At 34.7% G+C, this 18,090-nt stretch overlaps 2 protein-coding genes across 3 annotated transcripts in view; one reads left to right on the top strand and one right to left on the bottom strand.

The window, feature by feature from the left end:
- LOC128993822 (ATP-dependent RNA helicase A-like) overlaps nucleotides 1–3,790 on the bottom strand; it is a 29,956-nt gene extending 26,166 nt beyond the window's left edge. The window contains exon 1 of one of the 2 annotated variants that reach the window (XM_054417868.1): nucleotides 3,707–3,790. The gene's annotated coding sequence lies outside the window, so the exon portion shown is untranslated. Of the gene's footprint in view, nucleotides 1–3,600; nucleotides 3,634–3,706 lie in introns of those variants that run through there. The other variant, XM_054417869.1, reaches the window with a different exon arrangement.
- Nucleotides 3,791–4,052: 262 nt separating this feature from the next.
- On the top strand, nucleotides 4,053–18,051 carry LOC128994434 (MTOR-associated protein MEAK7-like). Its single transcript, XM_054419001.1, has 8 exons — nucleotides 4,053–4,396; nucleotides 9,746–9,976; nucleotides 10,654–10,806; nucleotides 11,714–12,104; nucleotides 14,429–14,547; nucleotides 15,769–15,951; nucleotides 16,454–16,619; nucleotides 17,224–18,051. The coding sequence occupies exons 1-7, from the start codon at nucleotides 4,265–4,267 to the stop codon at nucleotides 16,586–16,588; spliced, it is 1,344 nt and encodes a 447-aa protein (XP_054274976.1). The 5' UTR covers nucleotides 4,053–4,264; the 3' UTR covers nucleotides 16,589–16,619; nucleotides 17,224–18,051.
- The last annotated feature ends 39 nt before the right edge of the window (nucleotides 18,052–18,090 follow it).

Below are 18,090 nucleotides of genomic sequence, written 5' to 3'. Positions count from 1 at the left end.
TTTTGAAAAGAGGATCGATGAAAAACTTAGGCTATAAGCCTCTCTAGGCCCTAATAAAAGTGTTATTATTGTGCTAGACAATATCCTTTACCACTGCTTAAAGTAAACAAGCCACAATCCAAATACACAGTCAAAAAAGAAATGATTAATTGACTAACTGACAAAAAATAAGAACCCTTGCTCGCCGGAGATAAAGAAATTTGAGTTGTGGGAGTTGATTAATCGGCATTTAAGCCTCCTGAAAACATGTATCATACAGATAGATAAAATTCTTAAATCACTTTCATGGTCAAATCATGATTCGATTGGACCAAGATGAAACGGAAAATTAAGGGGGGAAATATTATGGGTGACCTGTCACTGACAAACAATAGATTGGGAGGGGTTTACCAGTCACACCCTCAAAATAGAGAACAATATTAGGCCTTACTGGATAAGAGGTAGCATAATGGAGGACGCTGTGGACCGTTTTGTTATTGAACTTGGAGGTGTGGATTCAAAAGCAGAAGAAAGTGAATGTGAAGATTCGAACACTGATTCAAAATCAGACTTCTTACCTTGCAACTCAAAATGTACAATGCCGGTGTGTCCAACATTGTTTTGTATGAAAATGCACTGAATCACATAAAAATGAAACTTTATTCAACTTGAAAATAATAACATGATTTGCTTGTAAAAACTGTAGGCCTAAATATAGGTAACTAACATTGACTAGCAGTTAGTTCCTGCCCACCAAATCTGTTCGGGGAGCGAAACTTCTAACCTCCCTCCAGCTGAATTTTTTTGGGAAACACCATTACCGCAACGATACGACTTGATGACATCGGCCGCGGTGGTATAGTGGATACAGTACCAGGCTGATGAACTGAAGGAGCCGGGTTCGAATCTCACCCGCGGCACTATTTTTTTTGTCTCAGATTTTTTCATTCAGCAAGTTTGGTTGGTTTGGTTAGGTTATGACAGTTTGATTTTATATTTAAAACATTATAAAATTGAATTTAAGCCATTTATAGTTGTTTTATTTTATGAACAGAACTAATTTTTTTTATTAACCCTCCGAGTGTCCATAGTTTAGGCCTTAATGTCCACCTATTTTTGGCGCATTTGCAAGGTTTTATTAAAACGGATCTGAAAAGCTTAAAACAATGTTAATTCTACTGTTCTATATACCATTTTGTTTGGAAAATCATGGGCTTCAATATCATACATAAAACCTAAGGAATATTTGTTTCCAAAAAAATTTTTTAGGTAAAAATAAAAATTATTTTGGAAAAATTGAAAAAAAAAATAAGTTTGAACTCAATGAAATTGTATAAATTATAGGCCTATAAATATTTGAAAATAGCCACTTTGTTCTAAATTTTACGAGGATTGCAAATATATAATAATATAAGGAAGTAGATTTGCAAATAAATAAGTTATGGGCAAAAAACTGATTTCAGTACATAGCGTTTAGCTAAGAATGCATAGCCTAACCATAGCTAGGAATCTGGCTGATAATTTACATCAATATCACTACCTACTTCTTCAGGATCATCAACCAGCCCTTCAAAATCACTTAAATCTTCTTATAATGCACCACGTATATCACTACTTTTGATTTTTACCACTAAAACAATGATAAACATAATAAAACACATCAGTCATCGGTCCGAGGTTAACTAACCTCAACCTGTTTACAAATACGCACGTCAGCTGTCTGCTACAATTAAGATCGGCTCGGAGAACATAAAGCGCTTAGAGACAGACCTCTGGAGAAAGCTTAGAATATAACGAAAAGAACGATACCTAACTCGATCCAGTTCAATCCGATTTTGTCAGTCATAGAGCCTTCGCCGTAAACAGTGTTCGTGAGTCGCTGCAGCGACGCATGACACTACACAAAGTGTGTTACACGTCGCTGCAGCGACGCATGACACTCGGAGGGTTAAACCTTCATTAGATTTTTCATTATCAGCAAGTTTGGTTAAGTTTAATTTTATAATAAAAAAATTGAATTTGAGGCATTTATAATTTTATTTTATGAACAGAACTATTTTTTCGATTAATAAACCTCCTTACAGAAAGAAGAAGCAGAGGAAAAACATAGGCCTAGTGTCTTTGCGATTATCATAGGCCAGTACAAACTAACATTGACCCTACTGTTTTTGTTTTTATTTTGATAAAACAAAACATTTTACTTAATTATTATCACAATCATGTGTTACTTTAATACAGTTGGTTACGAGATTGAATAGGCCTATGTCGCCCCATTGGGTACTTGAGTATTAAACGGAGGCCACCTAACCTACAGAAATATTTCGTACTTATTTTACAGTGCGCTGCGGCGGTTATGTTAGGTTGGGTTATCATAAATATGTTTGTAGGACCTCCTCGTTTCGTTATGAATCGATCGATACCAACAACAACAAATATAAACAAATTATGATAACCCAACCTAACATAACCGCCGCAGCGCGCTGTATGAAGGCCTCCGTATAATACCTAAGTACCCCCCATTGTAACATACGGTTAACTGATATCCTTCACTTACTATTAAAGATACTTTAATAAGAGTATCCTTAAGATTATCTCTTTCATTATCATTGCTTATTTATGTAAGCAAGTTTAAGTTACCGGTAACTAATTATTCGTAATTCAATAAATTTTAGTTTTCTGTTATGTATTGATAGATAGGTAGGCCTACTATTAAAAGTGTTTAATTTGTAAGTTAAGTATATTTTTGTCTAATAAGGTGACAAAAATATTACCGTACAAGTTAACCTAATGGAAATTGAGTCATTATAAAACTTACAAATATTTTGTAATTAGGCCTAAGTATAGGTTAACTTATGGTTAGGCCTATTTAAATTTACAATTGTAGCCTAATCACACTCCCTATAGCTGACCAACAGGCATCGTGTGTTGGTGTTACGTCTGCCGCTGTAAAATCTAGGAGAAGAAGTAAGTTACTTAGTGTAGACAACATTTTTAGGGTGACTAGGCCTAATTGGAAGACCGCCAAGCGCCGCGCTGTGGTAGGGGCCCCTCCTGACCGCGGAGGGAGCACACACAAACAAGTCGTGCGCCTATGTTGTTCAGCTCAGAGGCAAGTGGGAGGGTTGATGGTAGCAGGCCTTGACGGTTGCAGATCTTGCAGAAAGAAGCGCTAGAGAGTTTGATGCCGGCCAACCTGGGTAGGCTATGATTCCCTGGTAGGCCTAAGTTATAAGTTAAGATAGGCTAAGTTGAGCCTAGATAGCCTAGGGCCTATAGCCTAATTATAGGCCTAAGTTAGAATAAGGTGCCTCGCACATTGTTCTAATTTTGATATCTCATTTTGGAGTTTTTTACCTCCATAACTTAATCCAAATAGTCCTACACCATATTTTTTTAAACGCAAATGAAAATTACCATAGACCTTAGGCCTTTCCTCATTCCTAGGCTACCTAGCCTATTTCAAATTAGGCTACCCTAATTTGAAATTAGGAGGCCTAGGTAACTGAACATAAAACACTAAATCGGTTATCTACTTTACATAAGAACGTCAATTCAACGTGATAACTAGTAAGCCTAGGCCTATGTTCCAGATTCCAACCGGGAACTTTAGTTATCACTTACCGGTACGAGACACAAACTAAAGAATTGGCCTAGGCCTACTGACTTGAGTAATTGGACTAATCTGACCAATTCATTCTATATAAATGCCTTGAAATTATTCACTCACCATCTGCAGTCAATAGCAGTGTTCGCTTGGCCACATTATTACTAATTTTAATCGCAAATTACCATTCAATCAAAAGGCCAAGTCCCCCAAGCCGGAAGCCCAACGCCCATCTGATTGTGAAGTGATTGGAAGTGAAGTGAAGTGAAGTTGAAGTTAAGTTAAGTCAAGTCCAAGTCAATAAGAATAAGTTAGTCAGTCTCACTCCCAGTTCCCAGTCCCAGTCAGTCCAGTGAGTCAGTCGAGTCCAAGTCTAGCTCTTGCTCCTGATTTTGATTGGTTTGGGTTTGTTTTGTTTAGATCAGGTGAAGTGTGTTGTGAGTGTGTGAGTGAACAGTGAAGTGTCAGGTGCTCTGTTCTCTGATCTCATTCTTTCAAATAAAAACATTTTTTTGTATTTTATTTTGTCAAAAGATGAGATGTTATCGTTATCTACTTTTAGCTTGAATTCACTTTAACTTAAGTGTTTAGGATGTGATAATTTAGTTACAAGGCACATTCATAAAATTGTTTTACTCATTCTGTGGTTAAGTGTGTAAATTAAATACACTTGAGTTGGAAATGGGAAACAAACAATCTGGTAGGAAGGCAAATAGGTCAGAAGGCTCTCTCCATCCTCAAGAAAAAAAGAGATTAACTATTTTTTTAGATGAAAGAAAAGGCTCTGCTAAATTCACTTTCCTTGAAATAAAGGTAGGCATAGGCTTACGCTGTTTCATATCTAACTTAGGCCTAATATCTAGCCTGGCTGCACTTCGTTTATGTCCTACACTACTTAATTCAAATGAAAAATATTGATAGGCCCTGGTTTGGTTAGTTAAGTAGGTTAACCTAATCTAACCATCCGAATGAAATAACCTATATATTAATATTTTTCATTCGTATGATTGTAGGACGTAAACTAAAGTGCAACCTCTAGCCTTAGACTGACTAGTGAACTTAGACGACCAGCTACTCGTAGGCTATCGCTAAGTTATCATCTGTAAATAATTTTTATAAGTTAGTAATGTAGGCTATAGGTAGCTTAAGTTATAGCCTAGCTGTAAATGAGTGAAAATTTAAAAACGTACGTTTTCAGGAAAAGCACTTTGCAAATTCTTTTCCCCTTTTTTCAAAACTTTTATTATTATTTTTATTTCATTAACATTTGAAGTTTCATAAAATGTCCATGGTAACGCAATATCTTTGGTAGTTTATTTTTAAAAGAGCATCTTTAAAAGTGGAAAAACACAAAATCCTGTCACGACCATAACGGACGTTTAAATTAATAGTAAAAATAGTTAATATTATTTTTATTATGTTTTGCTATAAACTTATTTACTTTTATGACTTTTATGATTATACAATAAAAAGGTCACTGAGCTTTTGGTATAGGCTATTTGGTCTTTCTAGAAAAAAATAAAAAAACTCAAAAAATTGAAAAAAAGCCAATAAAATCTTTTTAAGTTTGTATAAATCCGAAAAAACTTACTTGAGACCCGAAAAATTGTTATAATTGTATAGAGGTGTGCTTCTTTTGTGTATAAAACATTGAAATATGACGATATTTTAATTTTTGAAATTTTTATGATAGAAATCATAAACGTGATGGTCAGGGACAAGTGGTACGGTCGTGAATTGTCTGGAATAATCTAAATCTTTCTAAACAATCCTTCAATTATCCTGTTAGTTATAATAAAAATGTGTTTCAATTGAACTTAAACTGTTCAATTTACAATTATATTAAAGTTATTGTCACGACCAAACACACTATAATCCATAAGGCTGGATTGGTCGTGAAAAAACCCTCGATGGTCGTGAAATTACGTGTTATTTGGCTCTGTTCTGGCGGTAGCCCTGCACCTCATGTTCGAGGATACAAAGTGGACTTCTAGGCTAATCTAGCAATTAAAATATCTTATAAACAAAAATTAACACCATGTCTACTTCATTGAATGACTACGTACGGTCATGGACACACCAAAATTACTAAAAACACAATCTTTCCTTTATTAATCTTGTAATTCCTCCTTCAACTCGAAACGACCGGCACTACAATCCTGACATACACCCCGAACTAGTCTCTAAAACCAACTGACTCCATCGACGCCAGGCTTGCCACTGTCGTGCTCCAAAGTTGAAAATTTTTCCCAAATGGTCGTGACACCAAATCGAGGGACAGACTTATTTTGTCATGGTAGTCAGTGTTTAATGACAATAAAATTATAATATGCTCCTTTTTTGTAAGTTTAATAACCATTGATGACATAAAAATATGGCTTTATATATTTCGGCATGAATAATTAGTCTAAAAACAGCGTGAAAGTTGGAAAATGCACCCTAGGGACACGTCATGGTCGTGAATTTTGAGACTTTAAAAAACGAAAAAAATACCTAGAACCGTCTATTTAAAACCAAATAAATGTGTGTAACATGTTGCCCCCGTCCCAAAAAATATTAAAACACATAATAATAAACTACAAATCCACCTATCTACGAAGTAAAAGGCCAGGGACATGAAAATGTACGTTTTTAAATTTTCACTCAAATAAACAAATAAATCATTAATAATTGGTGTGAAACTAGCAATAACTCAGAAATAAGTAGTGTGTGCGCTTGTTAAAATCTATTGCTGGCTGGTTTGCGGGAAAATACGGCCGAGTACATTAATACCAATAATGTCACGAGATAGAGGCAGGGGTGCACAAACCCACGGCAGAGGCGCAATCCCTAGACCCAAAGCCAAATATTCTGATCCTACTGATGAACAACTTGAGGGATTACAGTAAGAGAGAGGAGGTGCATGATTACCATACTAGGAAGGCCCAAAACATCGACGTTCCCCGCTGCCGTCTCAGTCGTACCTTGAGTTGCTATCCCCGTTCAGCGATTAGAATATACAATACTCTGCCTACCCAGATACGGGAGATGGATGTCCCCTCCTTCAAGAGGGCACTAAAAGAGATATTTGTGATTAGACCGCTCCACTCCCTTAAAGAATTTGAGGATGAGCCCCTTGCAAGATAGTGTATGTCCGCCTGGCCATCCAATAGACGGCCAAGTTTTTTTATAGTAGCCTATTTTTATGGTTTTGTAAATATTGTAGGCTATAGGCCTATAGTTTTATTTTATTATATTATAAATCATGATGCAATCTATCAGACTAAATCTGTCAAAGATACAGGATTCAAGTATCAAGTAAGTATCAAAGGAGTCTAGGTCTAGTCCCCCCCCCCCCAATTTATGCTGCTGTTTATTTAAACCTATCCCCCCTCCACCAATTTATCTGACAATTTCTTCTTTACCTCATAAAACACGCATTTCAAGTAGGGTATTTATTAAACTTGAGGTAAAGAAAAACAAACTTGCTGATAATCCAAATTAAATGTTTAGTAGGAAACGTAATTTAACAAAAGGCCTACCGTACATCATTCCTACCTAACTAATGGACAAATTAGAAGTTCGCAAACCCACCACAGTACCTCCCCTCTGGGCACCCCTGGATATAGGACACTTTAAGTTAACGCACACGACAGAATATCTAGGTCATATATACCTGGCGAAAAAAATTGGTCATACAAAAGGGGCATAAAATCATCAATAAGTAGTGTGCACGCTTGATGAAATCTATTTCTGGCCGTTTTGGGGAAAAATAAGGCCGCCTAAGTTACATTTATACCAATAATGTCACGAAATAGAGAATGTCACTCTTTAATGCACACGACAGTATCAAGGTCATATACCTGGCGAATAAGTTGGTCATACTAAAGGGGCATAAAATGAACAACCAGTCAATTGTGTTATTAAGTATATTAAAAAACTTACCACATTTTGTTTCTGTAGGCCTATAGGGTATTATTGAGCCCACGATATGGCCAAAAATCTGTGTTTTTTTCTGTACAGTAACTAAGAATATCACATGAGATGAACCTGACAATAATCTAAAACAGTAACATGTAATATTATGAGATTGTTGTTCATTTAGGATTACCCAGGGAACATGGGCAAAACAGTTTGTGTGCCCCATGACACTACACAAGAAGAACCACTTTTTGTTAGAGACTTTAGTAGATGCGACTGCTCAAGGATTTTTATGCATCTCAGTTAATCACTTGGTACGGTGTACTATGTACCCGAGGACGTCAATGAACACTTCGACCAGTTCCTACAGTTGGTGCGTCACGTTGTTCTAGAGAATACTCTCCCCAACTCACTTCCCACTCTGGTTTACCCCTGAGTTGAGGCGACTGGTCATCAAGGAGAAAATAATCCATTCCCAATACAAGTCCACCCTTCGCACCTCGGATTATGTAGGCTCAAGTTTTCTATGGCTCGTTCCCAGTGTAAGATCCTTACAAAACAATGTTACGATAACTATATCAATCATGTGAACTCAGCCATCACTTCAAACCCAAAATCATTCTGAGGCTTTATTAAGAGCATGACGTCATCCTCCGCCAATAAACCTTCACTTACATACAATGGTCATTCATCACAGTCGCCTTCTGAAATATGTAACTTGTCAGCTTCCTTCCTTTTCGACTTCTCATTATTTTTATAATGTTGATTGATGTTGGTTTGAAGTCAAAAAATTTGGTACAAAAGTTTTATAGGTTTATTACTATGAATTTTTTTCTTCCCAAAATCGCTAAAATATAAAAACATCTTTTGAATTACCTACAAATAAATTTTTTTTACCATAATCATTATGACTTTTGGATTCCTTACTGCATTAGCTTTACAAATATGTATAATACATTATTATTATTACGGTACATACAGGGTGGTAAAAAAGTCCCTGGACAGTTGAATATTTTAAAAAATAATGCAGATAGAGCAAATAAAAGGTCTTTTTTTTTGTAGAATACAATGCCGCAAACCGCACTTCAAAAGGTTGATCCTGCGTAAAATGACAGTTGTTCAAAGATTCATTTAATTTACATTGCTATTATACGCTTACTCCTCAGGGGCACAGCCCTAAGAATCGGAAGAAAATTGTTAACGTAAGCATAGGTCGATATGCACATCAAATTAAAGGTCTTCACTAGTAGATTACGATGCCGTAAATTCAAGCTCAAAAGAATGCCTGAGTAAAAAATGGCAGTCGTTCAAAGATTCAAAATGGCGTATTCAAGAAATCTTTGAACATCTGCCATTTTGCGCAGGATCAACCTTTTGAAGTGCGGTTTGCGGCATTGTATTCTACAAAAAAAGACCTTAAATTTAATGTGCATATTGACCTATGCTTCCGTTTAAGATTTTCTTCTGACTCCTTGTGGGCCGTCCCCCTGAAGGGTTATTGGATCACTGAATATGTGTTAAAATAGAGTTTTATGCCCTGTAACTTTGTACCAAGTATTATAGCTCTATCTGCATTATTTTTTAAAATATTCAACTGTCCAGGGACTTTTTTACCACCCTGTATATTAGCCTACATCGCTTTTTTACAACACAAAGTAACACTGTACCTACGTTTTTCAATTTTGTCGGTTTTCTGTTTGTTATTATACTACGCCCAAAAAACTTACAAAAGAAAAAAACTAATTTCCTAACATGTTATATACCCTACCTATTTCTATGAGGGAATTAGATTTTCTACAAAATGTATATGAATTTCCCATAAAAAATCTTTAGAACAAATTTTACCCAGGCTACTTTTGAAATGTCAAAAAAACATTCTAATTGTTTTTTATTCTTTATTCACTTTGTCAAAAAAACGTTCTAAATCATTATTTAATTATATAGGCCTACTATTTCTAGAACCTACTGTTCTTTCCGAACGAAAGGAATATGAGGTTGGCTAAGTTTACTCCTACGGTTGAATTTTTATGAATTTTGAAAAAAAGGTCTGCAAAATTGCCAAAATATGTTGGCTATTCCTCACTTCTAACACCGGCCACTGCTAGGGTTAGACAATAAGTTAAGCCTAGTTACAACCTACTTGTTTAAGTTAGGTGTAAGTTAATACTGTCTTACTTAAGATTAAAATCATGATTGCTCGTGAGTAGGCTACGAGTTTATGAATAAGATAAGTTATCCATTTAATTGCTATTTATATTTCAGAGGCTCTGGAGTGATTTTTTGACGCCCAGCCTACTGGAATCTTATGCAAACTTCCTTCTGAAATCTACTGATGGGCGAAGGGACGAAATTGACCTTGATGATTTTATCAGTATTTATGTAAAAATAATTAGAGGATCATCCAATGAAAAGGCTAAATGCATTGCAACTATTCTGGGGACCCAGACAAATCAAGAAGGCGTAGAAATCATCTCCTATCAGAGCTTGTGCAAGGTAAGAGTTAACATGATTTTAAAGACAGTTCCGCAGAGAACCTGTGATCTATTACCAGGTTAGATAGGCCCTATTGATATTATAGATTTTGATTCAGTACAATATAAATGTCAGCCTTGGCGTAAGTCATTGAATTTAATTTCACCATGATATAAATATAAACAAAAACTAAAATATTAATAAAGTTGATTGTTTTTTTTTATCCGTAATTATATCCCAAATCACCTTACCTAAGTTAGTTCAACTAAAAATGTAATGTTAAACATTGATAGGTAAGTTAGTTTTATTTAAACTAAGTTATTAAGCATCAATAAAAACTTAATAGATCATTAAACTTACTAAATTTGATGTTTACATTTTATTAAATATCAATAAAAACATAAGCAGGTCATAACTTACTGGTAATTCAATCTTTATAAGCCTGCACAAAAACAAAATGTCTAGAACAGATAAATCAAACTGAATCAAAACCAATATATAGGCCTATTTATCTATATTTAATTCGGTAATATATCGCAGGTTCTCTCCGAAATGTAGCCGACCGTCCTTTTAGTCTGCTGTGTATCTGATCAAAATATTTTTAAGGTTTAGGCATTACTTAGTTGCATTTTTTTACTTTGCTGTTTGCAAGAGTAAGTCAGCCTAAATTGATTGAAAAAATATTATATATGTTGCAGTATTTGAGTGATCTTCTAAAATCATACTTTTTTGGACTGAAGTCACGCAAGGATGATTGTTACACTAGCTGGAACTGTGACGAACCTCGAGAAAATGTCATAGAAGAAGTTATTAGAGGAGTTTGTAATGATTTACAACGTACTGATGATGAAGTGAGTAGACAGATTGTTTGACCTCTTTTAATCTTGATAGCTTAGGCCTCATTAAATATTAAAGATTTCATGATTAATTATGAATTATAAATTATTATAGGCCTAAATCAGTTATAAGACTTTTTATGGTCGCCATTTCAATGAAAAGTATCGAAGCATTAAAGAAAATTATTAAAGTATTGTGTAATTCAGTAATTTATAGTTTGATAAAATTAAGAAATAACACACATTCATCCTTGGAAAATCATGAATTTTCTAAAAGTGTACTTAATTTTATAACTGAGATCCATTGCAATTTTAATTAGGGTATTGTGTCCGAGTTTATGCTTCCACTGCCGTGTCGGGCCGATCGGGCTGACATGGCAGTTAACGTGTTCAAGGCAATGCTCCCTTAGTAGATTTGCCATATTTATGGATCAGCTGAAGACAATTCTAATGACGTTTCTGTCAGGTGCCTCTAGGGGTGTATTTTGTGTACAATTTGTTTCCTGTTATTTCAATACTTAGCTACTAGTTTAACCAAATAACACAATCTAATTATAAACAAAAGCTCGAATGTTCTGGTTTTGAAAACCAAAAATCAGAGCACAAATCATAAAACTAACCCTAAAATAAGAGAGAAAAACAGCTTCACATTAATTTAAGAATGAGATGAGAAGTCAACCTGTGTGAGAATAGTATTGCATTATTCATTTTGTAACCCATAAAAATGTGCATACCGGTAGGTCCCGTCTTATGTGTGTGTTCAATATAGTTATAGCTAGCCTAAAGCTTGAAATTCAGGATGAATTTTAGTTAGATTTAAATGTTAAAAGGATCATTTATAAGCCTATTTATATTCTTATTAGTTAATCGCATGTGATTTATTATATTTTGATACATACTCTACTCCTTTTCTTTTTCAAAGGTCAGAGAGAATTTGTTTGAGGACTGGTTGCACCACAGCGGTCTAGTCAACACACTTCACTGTTACGTCCTCGGAAGCATGTATAATTTGGAGCCGGAGCATCAATTCAACCTCATACCTTACGCACAGTTTCCTGCAAACATCTCAGAGCACAAGGTCTCGCTCCTGTTGGATCCGTCACAAGTTGTGTACCTCAACTCCTTCCTTCCGTCGGAGCATAAGGAAGTCTGGAGGTTCCTTTTTTCTACTGATTCTCATGGCGAGAGCTTCTCCAAATTCGTCGGATGCATCGTCAATCAAGGCCCGATCTTGGTGGTAGTTAAAACTGCCAACAATAACACTTTTGGAGGATTCATCTCTACAAATGTCACTTTGAGTCCGAAGTGGATTGGTAAGTTTTTGAATTTATTGTTCAGTAGTAGGCCTAGTTCAATTTAGACACAAATTAGTTGTGACTTTCAGCTAAAATGTTTCGAGTAGATGTGGGTCAGAGTGTCTAACATGATTCCACAACTCATTAGACACTGAACTTGAAACGTAATTGATTTAGTTGTGTGTTTTTCTTATCTATCTTATAACACTGTTTAGTGTTTTGTTCACGCCATTCGTACGTCATTCGCCTATTGGGTCTGATGATGATTGGAGTGTCCAATCGAAATCGATCACCTTTTACCATCTTTTTTGTATATTTACCGTCTTGTGAGTAACAGTATAAGCGTAAATATATGTTTTAAGTGTTATAAGACGTTTCTTTTATTTACTTTCCGTGTTTTGTTCAATGAAAGATTCAAGGCCAGGATTTCGATTTGTAGAATAAATAAATCATCCTGCTTACCTTAGAAGTACAGAAAGGGCATGGATCTCAGTTAACAAGGTTTAAAATCTTGAAGGCCATGACAACAATCATTTTGTAACTAAACTTCTTTGCCTACACTTCCCTCAGGGGATGAAATATTTGTGTGTTTTTCCTAAATAAACTAAATGAAACCAGCTGCTATCTCTTTGACTACCCTGTCTAAACTGCTACTGTAAAGTTAATGGCAATAAAGTTTACAGTTCAATTGTTTAGTTCATCTTCTTCTTGAGCCTTAACATCATTTTACCTGATTTCCTAATACTACAGAGCTGTAGCAAAAACCTACTCCTGCAGCTGATGATGCCAAAACACTTTTCAGATTTATAAAACTTATTATAGTGAACATTTATTGTTTTTACCCCCTTGATCTCACAATATTTTGTAGATTAAGACATATAAAAATAAAAGGTATAGATATATATATAAGATTTAAAAAAAAATTAACCCTAGAAAATTTAAGGACAGCTTCCTTTTAAGGCGCCAGACAAAAATTAAAAATACATACTAAAAACTCCTTAATAATTTGGCATCCTTAGTTAATTGTATTCAGGAGACCATCATCGTTTGACTTGTATGTTGTTTTATACATATAGCAGCCTGAGTTACTTTGAGACTTGAAAATCCGTGATATGTTTGATATATAGTTGATGAGGATGAAAACAATTATTTGTTATCATATCCCTATTATTTTCATTACGTGCGTTATATCTTCAAGGCATCTTAGTAGGGATGGCCAAGTCTTGAAATTTCGGGAAATTTTAAATCTTGTTACACGAGACGAGATTTCTTTTTGGCCGAGATTTTTATCGAGACGAGAATAAAAAAAAAAAAAAATTAAAAACGCCTGCAGAAAGTCAATGCAATACCCGCAATACAGGAGCGTGTCGTAGTAGCGTTTCCTTTGCGAAGGCGTTCTTATTTAATTAATTCTTTAAATGTAAATATTACTTTAATAACATTTGAAAAGTTTTGTTAAGTGTAAGCAGTGTTAGGAATGTTTTATTACTATAAAAAGTTAAAACAAGTAACTATTTTATAAAAATTATTATTGCTTTTATTTTATGATTTATTTTATTTTAGGATAAGTTGAACTCTATCCTAACTGATATCACTATGTTTCCTAATCGTAGGGATTTTTAATAAGTTAGGCGTGATTAATAAAAAAATGTTATGCTGATGTTTTTTAATAAAAGATTGTAAATATTCTTGCCTATTATCATTATTTTTGTATTTAAACAGTCATCTAACAATGTTCCAATCAGGTAAAAATTTTGAACGTGCATTTCCCGTTGTGTATGAGAAGGGAAATCCCGTCTCGAAATTTTATGAGAAATAAAAAATCTCGTCTCGTCTCGTCTCGAAGTAAAAATCCAATCTCGCCCATCCCTACATCTTAGTAAAATTACAAATGCTAATGAAACATACTATGAAAACACAAAATTTCTTCTTTACATTTTAAACAAATAACATTACAATATTTTACTTAAATTCCCTAAAACAACTAAAAAACAACATAAAACATACTATGGAAACACAAAATCCAACGTAAGTTATAAACAAATGTAAACTTGAAACAGTTCAGATGATTGACAACAGAATTCAGGACAAACTCTTAAATTTTAAAAGCCCGTAGGACGAAGGGCTTTAATGAGATATCATCCAAACCCGCAAAAGGCACATCTAGAGGATAAGAGCTTTAAATTGATAACCAATATGCATATGAAAATAAATATTTAGGGGTAGAATTGCTGCACACAAAGATCCAAAAAATTCTTTTAATAATATAGATTATATAATACATATTATTGTTGCCAGTGAAAATGTTTACGCTATAATTCAATTTTTGTATTTATTTGTAGGCTCAGAAGGCAGTTTCCTATTCAAGCTGGGCTCTTCAGTCGATGTGTTCACTGGCACCGGATACAATGACCACTATGCTTATCTGAACTGTTCTCAGAGTACATTACCCAATGGACTGGTCAGTATTAGTGAGAGTGGGCCACTATATCAGACTTAATTAAATCTTTAGGCAGGTTACACAAACCGGAAGACGCTTGAGTAAATGTTAGAGACATGCATGTCTTTTGTCTTTTTAATCTTGGGACATTTCTCTTACTACACTACAGTTAAGTTAAGTACAAAAGTCGCCAAAAGATAAACAATTGATGTTGCCCTTCCCAGAAAACGACATCAACAGTGGGTGGTTTTAAATACCCTTCACACGTTCTCTAAAGCAAATGCAGAGATATCAAGCTAGTTTGTTACAATCCAACAACAAACGTACGATCACACTTGCTTCAAGAATACTTAAGAATCAAACTCAGCAATATGAATAACTTCTAAAAACAAGCTAAATAAACGACTGGACAACCTCATTGCCTAGGGATGAGTGGCAGTGTGCATGCGCCTGACTTGCTTTTGTACAACATAGCTCATCAAACATAACACTGACCAACCTGTAAAGTAAAACACATGTCTAAACACAGAAGACGTCTCTGGCAAAAGTCGCAAGGTGTGTGCAAGCCCTGATTTGATAACATGGGTTGGTTTCATGTGCGACATTCCTCGGATATGAAATATGTTTCCATCATCTGTGCAAACATTACTACCTAACATAGTCTAACACAGATCTTCATGATCTGGTGTCTTGCATAAGAGGATTCTATTGTGATGTGAAGATTTGGGCCTTTTGTTATCCGGCTCTTTTTAATACACCACTGTACCACTAGGCCTGTAATACCCAAAGGAGTATTTAGATGATGAAAGGGAATATAAAAATAATAGGGGAATGAGTGACAAAGTAAACAAAGACATTACTTTCTAGATTCAGCCTCAGGGCTGCACATTCGTATATGGTGGTTTTTGACCAAACTATGTTTAAGTGTTTTTCATGTATACACAAATGTTTTTGCGTGCATCTCAATGTTTTTTCTTAACTGATTGGGGATATAAGGTACGATGACGTTTGCCTGAGAAATATTTTAATAGAAACTGGTAGCTGTTCAAAGGTTTAGGATCACTTGGCAGGCCAGATACATTAATTTAAACAAACCAGTTGAAGTGATGAGAAAAATCTTTTTTCATATGATATGCCTACCACTAACGTGTTCTGAGTTTTGTTTCTTAAAACATGTTATTTACCTGATTCATATTCCTATGTTCAAAAATCTGTAAACATTTTCCCTTGTATGTGTTTCAGGGAATGGGAGGCCAGTATGGGTATTGGGGTCTCTGGATAGATTCCCAATTCGGAGTTGGGGAGTGCAGTGAGACCTGCACAACATACAAAAACTACAAAATGTTGGACTCGGGAAAGAAGTTCCACATAAAGAACTTGGAGGTTTGGGCTGTTGGGGAACCTCCTCCAACTGAAGAAGAGCTGGTAACATTAACATTTGTTCTTACAGGTTTTTTAGAATTTTTGATTATTGTTTGTGTTGGATTTTAAATGTCTGCAATAACTACAGTAGATGCTCGCTAATTTGGCGCGTTCGGGATTTACTTGGCGATACTGGATAATTGAAGATTCTGGGTTGCTGAACATCCTCTAAAAACAACGGTTACTGCAGGACTAGCTCATTTTAGAGCGTTAAATGGAAGTTTTTGGCCGGCGACTCGTTATTTGATTTTCATTGTGCTTCTGCAATTTTATTATTGATATGAAATAGTTGATATTTTAAAAATTTATGGAAATAACTAAAACTAAAAAATTCAATCATCTTTGTGTTAGAGTAAAACAAATTCTTAAAAAAATTATAGCTTACTTTACAAATGATTTAACAGCTGTGTTTCACTGCTAATCTTATGAAGGTAAGGGTAAATTGTATTTTTCACAGGAAAGCCTGTTTAAATGTTGGTAGTAACTTTTAATTTGACATTTTTAGGGTGAGAGATCCACGAGTAAAACAGGTAGGTCGGCCCTAGACCAAGACCCTGCAAGTGCCACGATTCTGGAGATGGCTGGACGAGAAATGCACAGTAAAGGCATCAGAGAGGGAATGGCAAAAAAGAAGCATTGAAACATCGAAATTCTCCAACTTTTGGATAGAGGTTAGTTCAAAATATGTTACCTCTTGGAGTTAATTTTGAATATAGTCTATAAATTGTGAAATTTTCATCGCATCCATTCAAGGATTTTACTACAGTTGAACCACATTAGTACGAACCTCGGTAAAACAAATTCCTCGATAAGACTAATTTTTTTTTTATCCACTTGAAACTTTCATTGAGATCAATGCTAAAAACACCTCTATACAACGTAGTAATTAGCTTAAAAACCTCCACAAGACGAATTTGTTTGTGACGTGGACTAGGACTAATTAACCTCTACAACGAATATTCTTAGCACAAAACCTCTACAAGACGAATTTCTCATGTCTTAACCTACATAGGGACAAAGTATTCAAAACAAACAGAAGCTTGTCTTAACATAAAACCCCCACCCATCCCTCTTCCTTCCTCAGTCATTGTTTAAGACCTCTATAACACGAGTAGGGAACGGCAGTATTAAACCTCTATAAAACTAACCTTTTTATTAAGAATACCTCGATCATACAATTTTTTCCCCTACCCCTTGAAATTCATATTATGGAGGTTCGACTGTATATAAAACTAAATCAGCTGGTTTGTAAATTAATTGTTTGATTTTTTTCAGGCAAATCCTAGCTACAGTGCTGGAATATGGTGATGGTCTCCAAGTACTTTTGTGCCAAATAATGTTACCAAGCCAAGTGTTGACACTTAGGCTAAGCTTAGAATGTTATTGTATGTATTAAAATATTTTCTTTTGTTGATTTTTTGGTTGATAACAAGCTTAACTTTAATTTCATACTTCGGGCAAGATGAATTCTTGGAATGCTTCTGAAGCGTTGGTCACTTATGTATATATTTCCGTTAATTCAAAAGTCATCTATGACAGTCTTATTTGACCGTGGAAGCCTTACTTCAAGATTAAAGTTACTACACTAAGGTATTGATATCGTTCTTTTCTGTGTTTTAAGTTTTATCTGGAAATGCTTCGTGACAATTTTATTTCCGACGAGACATCATAAAAGTCTACTGCTTAGCTCTAATAGTTTTGGATTAAATTTAAATTAAATTTTAAACCCTTGATTTTTATAACAACTTTTAAAACCTTCATCAGTATTTTGTATCATTTGGAAATGAACCTGTTCCATTCCACACAGTACAATACCATTGTGTGAATTGTGAATGGTTTCCAGTAGGTTACCTATCAAACTAAATCAAATCTGTTGCTCTGATTGCATAGAGACAAGTGCTTTCTCTAGTCTTTCGTCTTTTAAGTGAAACGATCTGTAAAATTTTTAATGTAAAGGAAGAAAAACATGTGAAATCAATATCAGATCGTTTGAAAATTTGTACTTTGACAAATCAAAGCTTGACAATATATTTAAGGTTGTATAAAATTATTTAAGACTAAAATTGTAATATTGTTGACAAATTAAATGTTTATTGAACATTGCTTATGATTTCCTTGGAAATTTCTCCATTAATAAGGTTT

The sequence above is a fragment of the Macrosteles quadrilineatus genome, unplaced genomic scaffold (genome assembly GCF_028750875.1).
Source record: "Macrosteles quadrilineatus isolate MER2022 unplaced genomic scaffold, UCM_ALF_1.0 Scaffold_5__1_contigs__length_97177068, whole genome shotgun sequence".
NCBI classification, from domain to species: domain Eukaryota; kingdom Metazoa; phylum Arthropoda; class Insecta; order Hemiptera; family Cicadellidae; genus Macrosteles; species Macrosteles quadrilineatus.
Note: the sequence above shows the minus strand (reverse complement) of the source record. Positions and strands in the feature narration are given on the sequence as shown.